Source organism: Candoia aspera, chromosome 16 (genome assembly GCF_035149785.1).
Source record: "Candoia aspera isolate rCanAsp1 chromosome 16, rCanAsp1.hap2, whole genome shotgun sequence".
NCBI lineage: Eukaryota > Metazoa > Chordata > Lepidosauria > Squamata > Boidae > Candoia > Candoia aspera.
Window position 1 is genome coordinate 6,352,501 of NC_086168.1, and position 19,269 is coordinate 6,371,769.

Below are 19,269 nucleotides of genomic sequence, written 5' to 3' on the forward strand. Positions count from 1 at the left end.
GGCAGTGTTTATAAAAATGATGGAATCCTTGCAACGTTGCCACAGTTGTGGGCTTGGATGCCAGTCCCAGAGAACTGAACCATTGAACTCAGTCCCAGCCAGGCTTTCTGAAAGCTTTCCAAAAGGAAGTTTAAGGAAAACTCAAGGTTTGCAGAAAGGTTGCCCAGTTCACACTTCACCTAGCACGGAATAAAGTTTGCTTTTGCGTACTGGGTAAATTCTACTCTTCTGGCCCATTAACTACTGTGCAAATGCAACCAGTTGGAATCTGTTCAACCAGTTATGGCTAAGGCATGGGTTAACATGAGGTGTGAGCCAGTCACATACTCAAGCAAGATTTTTAAGGGATGAGTGCTTTCCAAGCACAATCTTATTTTCTGAACAGGAAAGTTCAAAGAAAGATGGTCTCTCTCTCTCTCTCACACACACACACATGCACAGATCTGCAACAAGAATTTGTATGTCCCACTCTTGAAAAATTCAGTTACAAAAGTAGGTGGGAAGAATGGACAGTCATGAAAATATTGTGGCAGTACTGTGGTAATTCCCAACAATTTCCGGTATGCGTATGACTACATTCTTACTGGACGCTGTTAAGGACCATCACATCGATCAGGAGTCAGTCAAGTGGGTCTTGCAGGCCTTATGGCACATGGGTAGATGGTACCCACAAGACCTCCAAAGGAAATACATGGCCAAAAATCTTACAGGTTTACTCAATTTCATCAGATTTTGGTGTGCCCACCTGAAATTGGGAAAGCCAGAAAATGAGGGCTTGCATCCCCTGAGAGTTTGCCATGCTATCACTTTGGTTCATAAAAAAGGTTTTCATACCAGGGATGACAGGAGAATCTCCTGGACCTGCAGTGGCCCTAAGACCATGCGTTGGGAACCACTGAGATAAAACCACCCATAAAGAGAAGCAGCAGCCGGAGAGGCTTAATGTTTAAATGATATCAGGGGTCTCAGAAAGATCTTCTTGATACCATACACTGGATGGAACCATGGAGAAGACCTTCACCTAAACATCTCAAAGATGTGTTGGGTATACATCCATGCTATTTTTTAAAGAGGCTGAACCCAGGACAGAGCAAAGCTTGGCCTTTACCACTAAGCCATGCTCCATGCCCAACCTGGGCACATTTAGATTTTGCCCTGTGGCAATTCTGCACCTGCCAATATTTTAACCCAACATTGGATGGAACCACTGCCCTTCCACCCAGAGCTGCAAGTTGGGTAGTGACTTACTGCACAGCCTACTTAGCTAAGCGACGGAACAGCACTGCTGATTAACAGCAAGTTTCCTGCACCAGAGCTTAAGTAACAGTCTGCAGCCCAAAATATTTTAATTAGCTCTCTGCTGGACTCATTGTATTTAAAAATCAATGAGTGGCTACACTCTGAAGCTCAGGTTTGTAACTTTCACTCTCTTCTTATAATTGATCCCTCTGTGGCATGAACACACATGTGGCAAAGTCCACGGATTTCTGAAGAACAAGTTTTTGCAGTATAGATTAAAAATTTCCTTGGGTTTCACTGAACAGGGTTGAAGAGAGAGATTTCTGTGTAACAGGAGTATCCAGCATAGCCCACCCTAAGCTGCATGTTGGAGTTTATTATTTTATTTTATCAAGCCAAATTATATAAAATAAATTGAGCTGAGGAGAAAAACGTACCTGATTGAAACTCTCCCATCTAGAACTCAACAGGAATGAGATTTACTTCAATAATTTATGGAGCATCATGAAGACTTAGGAAGCTGCCTTATACCAGCCCGTCTGTCTGTCTGTCTATTGTGTTGGTCCATCAGCAAAAATAGCAACAGCAAAAAAACCACAAAATGGCACAAAATAGCAGCCCCAGTTGGGGTTCTTAGCCTGGATAGATTTCAGAGGATATGTAAACTTGGATGGGAAAAAAAATTCTAACATTATTTTCACTAACCTCTAACTGAAATTTAGCTTGCCTTGTTATTGATTGAATGGATAAGTAAAGAAGCACTTATATTAGTATATTACATATTTGTTATTTTTAAATAGTTTGATATCTGTATTGGAATACTATTTGTTTCCTTTGTGCAAGAAAATATCAGTATCTCTGTAAGAATCAATATGTCTGTATTTTACTTTTGGCATTTAAATACACTTTTCTGAGAAGGGTCCAGAGGTTTCACCAGACTCTCAAAGGGGCTCCACAGGACAAAAATGTTAAGAACTTCTGCTCTAGAGAATCTTTCAACAAGTAAAATGATATAAAAACAGGAGCTGAGGGGAGGAACAAAATAATCCTACAATTAAATTAGGAGCTTTGATCGTGAGGTCTGCAGCTTAATGTAAATCTCAAGATGGAAAATTCAGCATAGGCATGCAGTGATCCTTGGTTCTACAAGGACAAGGCTACACTTAGTTTTTTCAGAGACAAAAATGTAGTGGATGACCCAGTAGTATTGACAACACAATTTCTCTTTGCAGATTTCAAAGAATTTGAAAAAAGGCTCAGCGAGGCTGCTGTTTTAATTTCCATTTTTAAAATACTTTTGTCATTTTGCTTTGTTGTAAGAGAGTACAATCTTCCTTTAGCATCTCAAAAGGTGGGAGAGTCCATGCATGTGTCATAATGTAATAAAATACATGCATTTTGAGAGCAAGCGGAAAAAAGCTAAAACTCAAAACACAACCAAATAATTCTTTTTTTAGGCATTTCTGAAAATCAAGTTTTAGTTCTGATGCATTTTTTAAAAAATGTAAATAGGGTTATAGTATACAACTTCCTTTTAAAAAAAAAAGGCACAGGGAACTATACAGATGTTTAATTGTGATACACCTGTTCAGGCTGGAAAGATTTCATTATGGAAAATTGAAATTAAAACCTCTAATTTGTATACACATGATTTTTAACATCAAATTATTATCTCAGACATATTTTCAAATCAGTGACACTGCAGTGTATTTCCTTTCTCTATCTTTTATCTGCTGTGGATTTCTTTTTTTGTTTGGAAAGCTATTTAGTATCCATGATTGTGAAAAAAACATTTGTTCATAATTATCCAGATGTATAAGTGGAATGCAACTGGTTCAAGAGCAGCATGCGAAAAATGTATTTAAGGTCTATCATCCCAAAATGCTGCTAAAAGCTATTAACCAGTACGTGTTAATTGCCACAGCATTCATATTAATTTTCACTTCAGGCCCGACATTGTGGAATATTTCCCCTGATACGTTTTAAACAAAGTTTAATTTAAGGAACTGCTTCTATCAACACTTATGAAAATTAACAGCCAAGCAATTAGTACTCATGAATTATCCCTTCCCCCAGCCTCGTTGTTAAAAACAGTTGCTAACAAAGAAATTGTTGTTGATTTCTTTTCAGACAGGTCCGTGGCCTGGGACCCCCAAGGCCCCAAATTCTGTAGGCTCCTTTTCAGAATCAGCCCCAAAGAGTTGAAATATGTTGTCAGGTTATGGAAGATAAATTTTATTTTTACTGATTTTGCTGCATTATCGGAAGATTTAAAAAAAAAATCTCAACCTTTTTTCCCCCAATTCAAAAGCTTCTGGATGTTTCATTATTAATTGCTTTCACAAACTGGGCAAGTCCTGGAAGCTGCACCCAGATGAACCAGAGAATGAATTCTACCAACTCCAGATTTAGACCAGGAAAGGAGAAATTAATTTGGGATAAGGCAATACCGGTTAAATAGTGCACTGTGTGTATTGCATGTAGAAGATTTGGCCATGACACTGTCAATTAAGCATTGTTGAGGACCCACCATCTTCTGCTAAATGCAACATCCTTCCCCATAGGCCGCTGCTCTCTGGGATGGCTGGGCATGACAATTCAGCAACACTGGAAACACCAAAGGTGCCTCACATCCTAAATTCAAGCTGGGCAAATAGCAGTGAGGTTTTCCTAAGACAACTTGAGAAGATACTTTCAAAAGAAGAAGCTGGGGTTAAGCCTAAAAAGGAAATTTCTCCCTTCCCTTTGACTCATTGCTCATTATAAACTAGAAACTGGGTGTAATATGGGTGCTAGCCAAAGTGCTAACTTTAAATTGCTTTTCCCAACTTGGTGCCTTCCAGATGTGCTGGATGGCAATGATCTGTCTCATGTTGAAAACAGTTTTCTCCCTTTTGGAAACAGTTCAGGTTTGAAACAGAAAGTTCTTAATTCAAAGCAGTATATTATGTGTTGAAAACAGGGGAGGGTCAAGTTCAAAAGACCTCAAATGCGAAAGCATTGTTTCAAGCTTGAAAAAGGGAATTTTGGGTTTGAATCTGAAACATTCTGCATATCACTGTGAGAAACTACAATTACAGACCTTCTTGCAGGGTCCTTGAAGACCACCCAAAACCTTCATGGCCCAGAATGCAGTGGCACAGGCAGAGATGGGTGTGCCATGGTATGCCCATGGGACATCCTTGACTAATGAGCTGCAATGGATGCCAGTTTGCTTCTGGGTGTGATTCAAGGTGCTAGTTAAGACTGATAAAGCTCTATGTGGCATAGGGCCTGGTTATCTGAGGGGCCACCTACCTCCTCTTGTGTTGGCCCAGCTGATTTGATCTGACAGGCTCTGGGTTCCTCCAATTAAACAATGCCATCTATCAGAACCTCAGAAACATGCCTTCTCTGTCATGGTGCATGCCTTCTGGAATGAAGTTTCTCCTGAGATCCAGGTGGTGCCCATCATGATGATGACAGCCTTAAAAACCTGGCTCTTCTCCCAGGGGCTTTGGGCTAGGGTGGGTAGGATCCCTTGCCTGGCGCACCATATATGTAGCTGACCAGACCTGCAATCATGTTTATTGCTACGTTCTTTCTCTGGATTATATTCCGCATTTGTTCTGTTGTTTTGTACTGCGCTGTCTTGTGCTGTGAGCCATCCAGAATCAACCACCAGAGTTGGGTGGTGTTTAAGTCAAATAAAATAAAGAGAGAGAACCAAAGCCCTTGTTTCAAAATGGAAGTGTTGGGTGCTGTTCCTCCAAAAGGCTAAGACTAAGCAAAAAGACGGATTATTCCAATCCTAGCATGCTTTTAGTCCATATTTTGATCAGCCTTTTCTTCCAGATCTGTCTTAGGATAACATTTTAATACCTCAGCCCCGTTAGACAAACACTGCCAAGTTTTGCTAAATGTGCGCTGCCTTCAATCTGAATTTACAGCATTCTTACAAAGACTAACAAGAACCATGTAGAGAGCTTCTCATGCTGACATCAAAAATCAATTATTTTTTTAAACAACTCTTGCCCCATTCTGGGCATTTTTTTTAGGTTTCAGAGATGGCAATTGCAGTTCTTCCCTTTTATATGGGAAGAGTTGCAGTTTTCTGCAAATATTCATAAATTCTTTGCCTGGGAATAGAACGTGTCTTATTTGCATAATTAACTGAACCAGTTGGGTCCCCTGGGAAAGTAATGCCTAATTGGGAAGAGATGGGGGAGTCTATTAAAGGGGGGGGGACTTTGGGGGCCTAATTAAGCATGCTTTAAAAAATCCTACTTAATTATGTATTTACTCCAGAGGCTGGGGTGACTCTTGAAATCCTCTTTCAGATTTGGAACCAAAGCTTTGATTCTCTCTTCTTTTTTAAAAAATGTAATGATCCCGAGAAAGTTCCATTCTTCTACTTGCTCAGTAAAACTGCATTTTTATTTCGATGAGGGGAAAGGCAAAGCGAGCTACTAGAACTTGAGAAAGAGGTCTTGCGCTGGCAGTAATTAAGCTGATTCTTCGCTGAATTTTTGCCTTTCTGCTGCTTAAAAAAACAACAGTCCAAGAGCGACCAAAACACAGTGATAAAAATTGAATTTTTATGGACCTCAATAAGACCTATGTTGCTTAACTATCACAGCAAATATTTTATCAAAACAGATTAAGGTCCCTTCCAGATCTATGACTGGGCTCTCACACTATGCTATGCAATAACGTGTTTTGTTCAGCTTTGACAGCATCCTGTATGAACCTACTTCTGCGATTAATAAACCATAGTTTATTAACCTAACAAGCAAGCAATTTACAGTTTAACATGTGAATTGGCTCAGTTCACAACTGCATTTAACTGTTTGATCAACCAAAATGGATGTGTCGATCAAACCACAATCGACTGATCAAATCAAAATTGGTTGATCAAATCATACCACAGTGGTCTGGTTGACATCTGGGACTCAGCCAGAACTAAAATATATGATGACTTTGGCCTATATAATGGCTGCTTCACTAGAGTGATATCTCTTGCCCAGAGAATTTCCGATCAGAAATAGAAGAACAGCATCCAGCGCAGAAATTGGGAAGAGTTCCTTTTTCAATTAGATTGTGACCTTTCTTCTCTTAATTTTTTTTAAATTAAAAAAAATAATTAAATCTTAGGAAAACACAGTAGCGGTACTATTACCATAACTATACTTTGGTTTAATGAATTAGACTGTCTCACACTAACATGTTAAAGTATCACAATATACAGAGCGACAAACTGCCCTACCCTACTGCGTTGTGTGAATTCAGCCCAGAGGACTGGAAGCTGTTCATTATTGCCCATTTTTAGTTTTTATCTGATGTGGTTAGTTTTATCCTCGCCTTCCTCGCCAACGGATGCTCTCTTGCACCAAACCGTAACACCTTTCCATCAACCAGAAGTGGCTTCTCCTGTGGACCTGCCAAAAGTGTAAGGGGCAATAGAAAAAAAACACATTTTCCTTCCTTATCTGCTTGCTTTTACAGAAAAATGCACAGGGATGGGTGTTGGGAGATGAGATTATTCTAAGCCCTTTTCTTTTAGGTCCCCCAGGAATGAAAAACAAAAATCCATCTCTACTGAGACGTAAGGTTGGGGCTTTGATGCAAACATTGTGCCTGGGTCTGGAAGAATTCAGTCTCCCTTTTCTGTTGCATGAGCATTGCGATGCCAGGCTTGTATTTCTCTAGCAAGGCAGAAACTAACACCGCAAGATGACATGCCAAAAGAAATGTGTATCTTCTCGTGGTGGTACAAAGACTCTGTTCCATTGTGCTGGAAATGACACGCCCCAGGTAAGTGCTAATTAACATACTCTTATAAATGCAATTCCTTTGATATAAAAAGAGTGCTCACAAGCAATCATTTCTGCAGCGCTGTGATTCTGCTAACGAATACCAAAGCTGGATTCACGGGAAACCATGATTTGGGGCATCTGAATTGGGTTTAGTGTGTTGCAAGAACTAAAATATTGTGGTTTGTAAACCAGAGTTTATGGCCCAGCATATGAGAAGCCAGGTAATATTGGTTTATAAATGCCTCAATAAACCATAAACAAGGTGTAAATCAATCAATCAGATCTAAGATTGGGGAGGACAGGACAAAAGTGAAGCAAATTTTATACTGCAGCCAAACATATCTGTGCTATCTGCACTTTTAAAGGGATAGAAATGTCCCTTCTGCTTTTGGAAGAGACACCCACCATGTGTTAGAGTGAATAAACTAGCTAGGGAGGAGATGATTCAAGTCTAATGCCATTTGTAACCCTTTCCCTTTCGGGAAACGTGCAAATGAGATGCGTACTTCCACGTGCAAAAGTAATGAATCAGTCCTACACTAATGAATCAGTCCTAGACTCATGGACTGATTAAAATCTCTTGCCACTTAGATTTTACTATATTCTTATTTTATTGTATTGTTATATTGAAATGGTTTTAACTGCATTTTATTGTAAACCGCCCAGAGTCCCCCATGAGGGGGAGATGGGCGGTGATAGATAGATAGATAGATAGATATAAATAAAAAAAATGAAGCTGTGCTATCCGCTACAGGTAGTCCCCGGGTTAAGAATGCCCAGTTTGGCATCTTTTGGCAATATTAGAAAAGATTGCTGGGAGCAGCGTAACACATTTCCTCAAAGGTGCCTACACCTGGAGAATCACAATCCAAGAGATTGGCCAAGCTTCCACAGACTATAAAACCTGATTATGCAGAAATACTATTATTTCTGCTCCTAATGACAAGGACCGCACAATGTAGAACTTCCCCCAAACAGTCCTGAGATGTTGGTTCGAATCACAGAGGAAGTTACGCTTGTTAGCACAGGAACACGGGTGGGTTACCTTTTGATGGCCAAATGTTGTTGCTTTCCCTTCCTGGTTTTAAGATTCTTTGCTTTTTTTTAATGGACATACTTTTTTTATTTTTTTTTTGCTTTTTAAAATGAACAAACATTTAGGCTTTGGGGAGTTTCCCATTTCAAATGTGGGGGTGGGGTGGGGAATCAAGCTGCCGATTTCTAGTAATTGTGGCTGGAGATGTCTCCTGGTTCTGTAGGCAGCACACACCCATTTCAAAAGTGGGGACCGCTGTCAACGTTCCCCTAAGGAACCCAGCCGCCATTTCAGCATCCCTAATCTGAGCTGTGCTTGGATCAGAATTTTTTTTTTATTTCAGAAGACCAAAAAGCAGAAATGAAAAATAAAACAGGGCAGCGCATTGCTCCCACTTACCTTGCCATCGAACTTGGAGTATTCATTGAATGGATTGTTCAACTGCAAGGGACACTGTTCCAGTCGGACTGAGAGGATTGATGGCTTCGCAGCAGCATGGGGAGGCTTTAACTTGAAGTTCTTCTTCTCAAAGAGAAGGCTCAGCTCCTCAGCTGTGGTTCAAAGAAGGAGAGAAACATTACAACATCTGCCAGGTACTCCCTCCAATGCTGAGAGAGCCAACGGAAACCCAGTCTATGGGGAACTGAAATTTAGCTAGTTAGGTAATCAGATTGCATAAGTTCATTCCCTTGTCAGTTATCCAGTCCCTAAACAGTCACTCCATGTTACACAGACTTTTATGGGTCAATGGCCAACAGCCACCATGGCATTGAGGTGGATGTGGAAAACTCTATATAGATGGCTGAAAACATATAGTTTAACCTCGAAGTGTACAACTTGAAGCCCAAGGATGTTTTGTGGATTTCCACAGCTTGGCCCACAGAGAGCTTCCAAAATCGGAGTTTCTAATGGGATAGAAGGGGGCCTTTTGAAAGCAGAAGGAAACTAACAATTCACCAAGAGAAGATCTGGATTTGGTGTGATTGAGCATCAACTAATCCTAGAATCAGGTGCAATTTGGTCAGGTGTCCAGGATGAGCTGGAAGGAGCTTGGGCAAAGCAAGCTATCTTTTTTTAAAAAGATGAGGATGGATGAACTTAGCTCTCAAGACTTGTTGAGCTATTGCCTATTACATCGGTTTCTTCTCTGCAGAGCCAACGTGGAATTGGAGAGGGTTTCACACCACATCTGCTCCAGGAACGAGATGCCCCCAAACTCAATCAATCACCGTTGGCACATGAGCTTCCAAGCTGCCCACCTTGCCTCCGCCTGAGTTCGTGCATGTCCCTAAGATTTACATGCTGCCCCTCTCGAGGATTGGAACGGCTGCCCAGACAGACTGAATGGGGACTTCCAAAGCTGGTGCGGTGGGGCAGGGGACTCATTTGTTAAATGGCAGAATTAAAACTTGTCAAACTGGAGCTAGCTCACAGAGATGACAGCTTGACCCAAATATTGAGATGGAGGAGGCGCAGGTGGGCCACTGTTACAAAAAGACTGACAGATAACCCAACAGAGCCATGGAAGACCTGGGTTAACTCAGAAGAGGAGGATTAAATTACCACTGTAGTCATTAAATTCACTATGGCAGAATAAAAACCATTATGTTTTCCATGTATGAGACAGCCTCTGGCCCAGCTATTTTACCTAATTTGGAGGGACCCATCTACCCTGGAAAAAAAGAAAGAAATTCATATGTAACAATGATCTTGAGACACTGTGCTGAGTTATTCTTCGGGGCTTGATGTCTCCAGAACACCAGGCGTTGCGTTTCAGCAGCCTGGGTGAGAAGAGTGAGCATTTTAACAGGCAATTTTGCTCTTCAGGAAAAGCTTGGAAGACACCGGCTTATGACTGGCTTGACTGGCACAGAAGCTGATTCCATCTCTGGAATTCTTCTCTGCCGAATGAACTAGCATCTCCTTTGATTTGAGACAAGTCCTGTGTGGTGCTGGGATCATTTGGAAAAATGTCATGTGGCAGAAAAGGTCAGAAAATAGTACATGAGATGGCTAGATTTGTTGTCTGTTATGGAAAGGGTTTTACAGTTTCTGGTTTCAGAGCCAGAGAATTTGAGCAGAGCACTTCAAAAAAATAGGTGGGGCCTTGACAATAATACAGAGGACCAAAATACAGAGACTATGATGAACTATTTTCACTTACCATTTGTTAAATGTAAACAAGGAAAAAAGTGGAGAGAATTTGCCATGAAGGCTGAACCGAGTCAGTGGTTAAGGCCAACTCCTGATCGGAACATCAGCTGATTTCCAGGGAATCTTTTTGTGCATTCACTGAATGGATACACTTTAAAGGGATGAAGCACCACAAAATCTCTCCCTCACGTTACAAACTCACAGACACAGCGTCTCGGAATAAAAAGGAATACTTTTGGCCAGTACTGCTCTGGGCTCCTTGGAGGAATGGCAGCATAATAAATAAAAGAGTAGGTTTGGCAATGGACGAGGACAGGCAACGAAATGCACATCTTTGCTGTCCCTGAGCAAAGGGTACAAAATTAATCTGTTAAGATAAGCAGCTCATATACTGCTTGGGCTCTTTTTATGGGGTCTAAAATGGACCTGCTTCTAAGAACACTGGGAAAACCAACAACGCACATGGCAATTGCTAATGCTTTAATTCTCCCAAGGTTGAACCTTATCGGATTCATCAGGAAAAGAGGCATGAACTATGCCTCCTCCAAAATATGCCAGCTTTGACCACCTGTGGCTATCCAGATGTGTTGGACTACAAGACCCACCATCCTGCCTGCTCATTAGACTTTCTGGCTAGGGATGGTAGACGCTGAAGTCCAGATGGGTGGCATGCATGAATGGAGAGCATATGTTTTCAGAGTGAATTCTTTAAAGGAATCTTCCCTGCTGCGATGCATCTTTTTGCCAAGAAACCTCCATGACTGAGCAGAAAGGGAAGGAAATATGAAGTCTGATAAAATACCTAAAAACTGGATGCTTTGCTAATCCTTGCCTATTTTCTCTGACCGGATTGCCCAACATTACTCTTTTTCTCTCCCATGCAACCTTTCACAGACCAACGATGTTGCACACGAAACAAGCATACAAGTGAACAGTGCATAAAATAATATGTTTTTTTACCAGAATAGGATGTATTTCTCTCTTTCCATTGCACATTTCTGCATTTGATCTGATTTTGCCTCTCTTTCCTTAATCGTTCGAGTCTCTGAGCTTAGAAAAAGAAAAACATTACAACGTTAAGTTTGTCAATGAAAGTTTACTATAAACAAAAGACATAATTAACTACCTTTCTATGAATAAAGATGTTTTATGCTGCACATCTATTGGGGGGGGATAATAAAATTTTAAAGGTGGCACCCCTGAAAAGCAAATACCAACAAAAACATGGAAATGTTCTTGATTTATAATTGAAATTAGAGGATATAAAACATTAATAGAGATCATAAAGATAGTATTAACATGGAAGAGAATAATAAAATGTGAAAACTTCTGTGATTAATATGACATTTCATTATATAAATCATTAATAACGGTCTTAAAGGAATTTTAATGCACAAATGAACTGAAGTGAATATTACATTACAGGAATAAAATTACTGTTATGAATTACTCTCCCCGTTTCAAAAATTAAAGATAAATGAACTCAGACTAGACTATTAAAGTTTTAAATATAAAATCCTTTATCTAAAAAAAATCATGAAAATTATAAAATGTCAACGCTATATAAATTAGCATAGCTTTTTCTTCACTGTGCTGAAACAGTTTATAGGTAGTAAAAATAAATGATTTGTATCTGCACAACATTAGTCAAATCTTAAAAAATGAATATCATTTTTCCTCTTTACATATTTTTGAGTCCACATCCAAAACAGTCCACACTCAAATAGGTGAAATATCAGTATCAAAAAGGCGGGTGTCTTCTCTGCTGCTCTGAATTCTCCCTATGTTTTAAATGTCAGATTTATTCCAGGAGACAAAGAATAGCAGTTGAATAAACTGGCTAAAACTGGTTAAAAAAGAATCTCTTAGAATGCACAAACTCCCAGAAAATGACATTTTAAGACTTGGGTTTCTTAGTCAAACTAGGTTAAAAAAATAGGAGTGATTTACCAAGCAGAATGCAACACTGAATATGCTTACAGGTAGTCCTCGACTTATGACCACACCAGGGATCATTGTTAAGCAGTGCAGTTGTTAAGTGAGGTATCACATGACCACACCCAATTTCACGACATTTGTACTGTGGTTGTTAAGCAAATCACCACGGTCATTAAGTGAATCACATGGTCATTAAGTGAACCACACAGTTCCCCATTGATTTTGCTTGTCAGAAGCCAGCTGGGAAGATCGCAAATGGCAATCACGTGACCCTGGGACACTGCAACAGTCGTAAATACATGCTGGTTGCCAAGTGCCTGAATTCTGATCATGTGACCACAGGGATGCTGTGATGGTCGTAAATGCTAGGACCGGTCGTAAGTCACTTTTTCCAGTGCTGTCCTAACTTCGAACAGTTGCTAAGCAAATGGTCATAAGTCCAGGACTACCTGTACTAGAAACTACACTGACTAGGAGATTCCCATGTACATGCGGCTTGATCTTTTAAAGCTTTGTACTCTGAATAACTAAGACCCATTTGAACAGAAAGACAATAAAGAGAAAGGACCACTTGGTCATGGCATCCTTGATCTGATTGGAAGGCCCATGTTCAATCCATGAGATCTTCCAATTAAGAGGATAACAGGGAAATGGGGCTGAAGAAGACCTATTTGCTTGAGAACCCTGAAAGTCACTACTGACCCAGCTGATCGGTGTTGGCGTCGAGATGGAGAAAGAGTCCCACATCCCAAGACACCAAGAAGTGGTGCCCCATCTCAGATCAAGAAGCTCAGCATGGCCCATCATAGTTCAACACAATGCGAGAGAACTTACAGCTTTCCTTTCTCGGCCTCTCGGCTTCTTCCCAACCTTGGACCACGAAGCTACAAGACTTACCAAGAGCCCATTAGGCATGGAATACAATAGGGACAGAGTCCCAGAATACCTGGTCTTACCAGCTTTGCAAGTTCTTGGCTGGTTGCAGACTGTGAAGTATTTTTATTGGTGAGAGGATGCTATCCAAGGTCCTGATCTGACTACTGTAGCACGATTCTCTAATTGGATGTAAGGAACTCAGCTACCCCTGGTATTAGCTCTATGGCCTCTTTCCTCGGAGCCTCTGGCCAAGCCAGAACAAGTGGGAGCTACCACCAAAAAGGCTTTACCATTGTAAATACCTGGATGGACAGCAAGAACAGAGACTGTACAAGTTCCTGTTCATAGACAGGATTATTATGAAGAAAATCATTAGCCTGGCAAGTCTTCTCAATGGAAACCCATTCTGGACTTCATGAAGGCTCAGTGACCAGCCAATGGAATGGGGACAGTCCAGAACTGCCAGGAACAAGCTAAAAGCTGCCATTTGGGAACCTCACAGTACAGGGCTTCCGTCCCAATGGCTGGCAGTTTTTGGTTTTTCATTCAAACGGTTTTGGACAACCTTAGTCTGGATCCCTTAGGACCCTAGATCTGAACTGAATGATCCTGGATGACCACTAGATGGCAGCAAAAAGACACAGAAACCTCTCACAGCTTGCTGCCATCCACAGGACATCTGGAAATCTGCAGTCCAGAACCAAAAACTACCAGCCATTTGGGCTGCAAATCTGGTGACCCTACACTAGCTTGATACCATCCATTCTGACTGAAAGCAATTTCCTAAGGACTTGAATAAGTTTTTTCCCCGATTACCTGCTAACCTGGAGGGGGGTGGATGCTGGTTTTAGGTTATTTCCATCTAGTTCTTGAACCAACGAAAGACATCAGTTCAGACTTAGGATCAGATCTCTCTGTCATTTCTCTGAAGCTGGGAGAAAGTTAATGGAGGCCTCTATACATTTTTGGGGGGGCTCTGGACTTGCCTACTACTTATCTTAGCTCCACCCGACACACGGTTCCCAACAAATAAGGGAACACATCTTTCAGCAGGGGAAAAATAAAGTTGCACATGCTTTGTTTCTTGATTCCTTCAAATGGAGATGTCAGCAGCTGACCAGGGTACTCTATGATGCCTCCCCCTTTACATTCCTGCCTCTCCCTAGGGAGAGCCCCCAAGGTATTCTCTGCGTAATTCACCTGTATTGGAGCGCCTTCGAATGCCAAAGTCCCAGCTTGAGGTAATGTCCACTGACTGAGAATACACGTAACCCTGAGGCTCGCCATTGCTGCCTTGTTTTTCTGAGCTGCCGTCCCCGTTGGCTGAAACTGGCTGGAATCTCTCCAGGTCGACATCGTGGTCAATGAGGACCATTTCGCACATTCCCGTGTCATCGCTGGTCACATGCGACTGTCGGATGTGAGCCAGGATAATGGTCGGGTTGTCCAAGAAAGCCATCCTATCCCACGTTCTGCTGCCTTCCCCTACTATCTTCTTTGATCCATGCTGAACCACAGTCTTCTCTACCTGCTGGAGAAAACACAGAACATGCACTGGAGAGGATCCCTTAGGAAATGACGTGATGTCAAACCAGATCATTGGTCCCCCTCAAACTAGGGAGCCTGAGCGCTCCAGATCTTATAGGCTACAATTCCTATAAGTTCCTTGGCCATAGTAGTGGTGGTGAGTGGGTACCTAAACCCACAGCATCCTGAAGGTGCCAGATTGCCTGCCCACATCTACAAAGGATCTACAAAGGATATCCCTTTCAGTTCAACTCAGACCTCCAAAGCAGGAGTTCAGCCATTCGTCAATGACCATTAAATGGAGCATCCAAATGCAGCAGCACTATACCTCGGATAATCAGAAACTTGACGGAAATAACAGGCAAAGACCACTGACTCTATATCCTGCCTGTGATGTCTGACTGCTTTTAGAGAAGGAATGCTGCCCATGGTGAATATTTATGGCAGCCTATCTGAGCTGCTTTAATTCAATGCCTACAATGGGCCACTCTGTTCTGCAATAATTCACATTTTATAATATGCAGCAGGCACTGTACATGTGTCAGCACACTTTACCCGCTTCCAAAATCTCATAAAAAGGGCTGCCGCCCAATTAAAGAGATCTTAGTAACTGACTGCATTTGTTTATTGTTTTGTAAATAGAAAAATCCTGAAGAAAAGCAAAACACTGAGTCTAACAAAAGGAAATCAATTCTTCTTGGTGCCCGTTACTCGCAGTTTGGGACCAGTACTTGCACCAACGATTACAATAATATTGCTGCTCATCATAACAAAATCATTGTCCAATCAATTCAGCCGGGATCCACTCCTTGCCCAATCAAAGGTTTTTAACTCGGTACTAATTCAGGGTGGGCAGGAGATAAATCGAGATCTGCCACTACATCTCTGGCTGATTTAAAGCTTTCCATTGGCCGCACAAGTTTCTGACATTCAGGAAATTTATTTCCTAACAAGAACGTTTAATCATTGGAGCCCCCAAATGCAGGAGAACACTGCAGAAAGAAATCTGCTCTATAAGCCTTCTTAAATTGGCCTTGCGTGAGGGGGGGATCATGTGGGGGGTGGGGGGGAAAGTCTGTAACTCCAGTTCCCTGAGATCCAGAAACTGCAAGCATTTCCTTGGCATTCTGCATATGTGCATGTGTATATTCACAAGCGTCATGCAAATTAAGTGCAACTGTAGTTGCACTTCACACACTGACAGCTTGCTGGTTTGGGGACATAAGACCTTACAGTTCAAAGACAACTGAACAGAAATCATAACCACCAAAGCCACGCTACTGAATTACAAAGAAGACTGTCCCTATTGAGCCCACCGCTGCCAACTGATGCTCCATTAGGTGGTTCTGAGATGGCTTACGATCCATCTTCAGTGCCTGGCACTCAAATGATAATCTCTGAAAACCCAGTGAACCTGGTGAATTCACTGTCCTGAGATCAGTGATGGCCACCAAATCAGCAATCAGAAAACTAGACGGATCACAAAAGATCCATCTTTCAACTGCTACTGGCTTTGAGGGCATGGGACTGGGCTACCTGAGGGACCGCCTCTCCCCGATTACACCAGCACATCCCTTTAGATCTGGCAGAGAAGGCATGTTGTGGGTTCCATCTTCCAGGGACCTACATTTGGTGGATTCCAGGAGGTGGGCCTTCTCTGCCGTGGCACCCGCCCTACGGAACATTCCCCCCCCCAAGTCAGGTTAGCTCCATCCCTGTTATCATTCCAAAGTGTCACGAGCACTGATGGTGAGCAGGAGGGGGCCCCTATCCAGGGGGGGAAATGCACGCGTAGTAGAGAAAATTTGAGCTGTCATTCAAAGAGACACAGAACAGACCCGCCTTGACTTTTGGGGTGTATCTGTATGGGTTTTCTCACGCTTCTTCAGTTTGGTAGGATTTTCTGTCTACTGTAGCAGTAATAAAACACTAGAGACCTACTCCTCGTCTCAGGGTGGTTCCTGCTTGTCAGGGCACAAACATCCCTCAAGGCCTGGTTATGTCAGGTCCTAGAGAATCGGAGATGTTCTTAGATGGCTCCATTGCAGTTGATTTTCTCACTCTCTCCGAGCGGTTTGTCTATTTCAAATTTTATAGTGTTTTTTTTTCACTTTAATAATGACTTTTTATAATATATAAATATATATTACAAATATATATTTAGAAATATATATGTTTTTCGTATTTGTTGTTTTATCGATTGTTGTACGCGTCCAGAGTCGCTTCTTGTGAAATGGGTGATTGTATAAATGTGATTGATTGATTGATAGATAAATAAATAGTACCTCCTGAACCAGAGACACTTTATCTTACATACCAGCCAGCGAGAAGGGGCTGGAGAAGAGTTATTGCCCTCTGTTTATGCTTGTGAGCTTCCCAAACACACATCCACAGCTGTGATTTCGGAATCTGGACTGGATTAGCTCTTGGTCTTACTGAATACAGCTCTTCATAAGCTTGTGGATGGTTACACTAAAATGCCCTGGTTCTTTTTCAAATCAACAGCAGGCTACTCGAGTCAGGCGCCTCAACAAAGCCATTCTTGGCTACTCCATCCTAGGGCAAATGCTCAGCCAAAAGCTCTTTTTATGACACCGGTCCTAAGACAAGGAAAGCCCTTTCACCTTGTCAGTGTTAATGTCTTGTTTTTTTAAAAAAGCAACAGCTTGAAGCACCTCGAAGACCTAGGGTTGGGGGCTGGGGAAGGAGGGGAAGCCAACTCGCAGTCAAAAATTACTGCTGCCCCATCAATGCGTCATATAAATGCTGGCATGTTAATTGTGTATTTATAAGATGGTTAATGGTTAGTTAATTTACCTCCCACACTATTATTGTGCTTGAAAATGATTTAATGTCTGCCGAGGGAGTTAACAACATGCTAACAGCAGATGCAAAGGCCCATTTATTTATTTATTTCCATCTTTGTTGTGTACTGAACCCCGACTTCACACTGTTTATGGCCTCGGAGGCTGAAAAGGATATGGGCTTCCTTAGTAGTTCTCACACTTGGTTGGCACTCTTTCAACCTTACAGTAGTCAAAGGGGAAATGGGGGTGGGAGGGAATATAATTTGTAAATATATACTATTCCTGTGCCAGGACTCATGCTACCTCTGGCCACAGATGCTGTGGGCATAACAACAGCAGAGAACCAGCAAGAATCACAGCCTGCTTGCAAGATTCCTGGTGAAGTCAAACTGTCTGCTTTTGGAAATAGACAGCTGGGTTAGTTTGGACTAATCCCAAAAATGGAGGAGGCAAGGTGATGTTTATAGGCACCAAGGTTCTTACAGAAGCCCCCATGAGGTCTGCTAGGCTCCCTGCCACACTGGACTTATTTTTTTAAAACAAATAATTTTAAAATTTAAAAACATATATTTGGAATATATACATGGCAAAATGAGATGGAAACTCTAGCTTCCTTATTTCCGAGAATGTTTCTGAGCCTCATATTTGTCTCATAGACATTCTTAAAGATGGTGGTTGGTTAAGCCCAGTAATATGTTCATTTGGAAGCACTTTAATTTCCCACCTGCCTAGAAGTAAAGGAAGAAACTCAATGGAAATGGTAGGAAACATCCCAGGAAGCTGGGTGCAAAGGAGAGCAGCCACTTCGTCAACCTAGCCTTTAATAATGTACACTTCATAAATGATCACAGCCGCTACCACCACAAAGTTTGTGAGTTCACCTGCAGCACACTTCACAAAATTTAAACATATCCACTGGGGAGTGGGGGGGGGGGGAGAAAAAATCCTACCTCTTCACTAAGACCTATTTTGAGTTAAGTCTGACTTCTGGTGGCTTCACAGACACGTCCATGTAGTTTTCTTGGCAACAACATGCAAATAGTTTGTCACTGCTTTCTTCTGGGGTGTTTTTTAAAAATTACTTTTTTCAGCAATGTTAATAGGTAGAAAAGAAAAAGAGATCTCTAACTCCTGAGACAAAATTTACTTCTAATGGCTGTATCTGAAAGCAATGTGCAGCAAGGAAGTTCCCGGGAATCAAATCAATCCTTGGTAGTCCCATCACAATGCCAGAAGCATTTTATTATATGGGGGCTTGCAGCAAGACACAAGAGGGAAAGCTTACTGATTACAAGCAGCAAACTGGAATCTGAAAAATAATCTCTGTTTTCCTTAAATTCTCTCAAAATTAGTCCCTGGTTCCATATTTTCAAAGAGAGCAAAAAATGATTATCTTAAGTGACCTGTGTCTCCCAAATCATTAATAAAGAATGGACTCTGAGTGCATCTTAAGGGGGGAAAAAATTGCATTTCTTCTCGTACGTATACTGCTTTAGAGAGATGTGTGATATTAGCAACGACAGATTGAAAAAAAATCAGTTTCTAGCAAGAGCAGATCAACAGTTTGCCAGCCATGGCTTTGCGCAGTTGCTTGAATGGTGGATAGTAAAGACTCCAGCTAATGGCAGGATTGCATTGTTTTTAAAGCAGTGTTTCCCCAACCCAGCTGAAACCTCTTTCGAGCAAAAGATGCTCTCTCCTGCTGACATAATGCTCTTTGCCATGTATCAATTCCCATGCATTTGACACAAGGAGAGAGAGAAAGAGTGGGAGAAGAAATGTACCTTTCAGTCTAATTGAAAAACACAGCCGCCGGAAAACAGCTTCACAGATTAAGCAGGATGGAATGCTTGCAGGCACACATCCACCAAAAAAACGGCACAGCTATTACCTATTA

The 19,269-nt window shown here is 41.6% G+C and overlaps 1 protein-coding gene across 2 annotated transcripts in view; it reads right to left on the minus strand.

Annotated features, from left to right (window-relative positions):
• MAPKAP1 (MAPK associated protein 1) overlaps positions 1-19,269 on the minus strand; it is a 119,292-nt gene that overhangs the window by 94,447 nt on the left and 5,576 nt on the right. The window contains exons 2-4 of one of the 2 annotated variants that reach the window (XM_063316034.1): positions 14,239-14,566; positions 11,185-11,274; positions 8,470-8,621 (exon numbers count right to left, since the gene is read on the minus strand). In XM_063316034.1, the coding sequence (XP_063172104.1) occupies positions 8,470-8,621; positions 11,185-11,274; positions 14,239-14,497 (501 nt within the window). In that variant the 5' untranslated portion in view covers positions 14,498-14,566. Of the gene's footprint in view, positions 1-8,469; positions 8,622-11,184; positions 11,275-14,238; positions 14,570-19,269 lie in introns of both variants that reach the window. The other variant, XM_063316033.1, reaches the window with a different exon arrangement.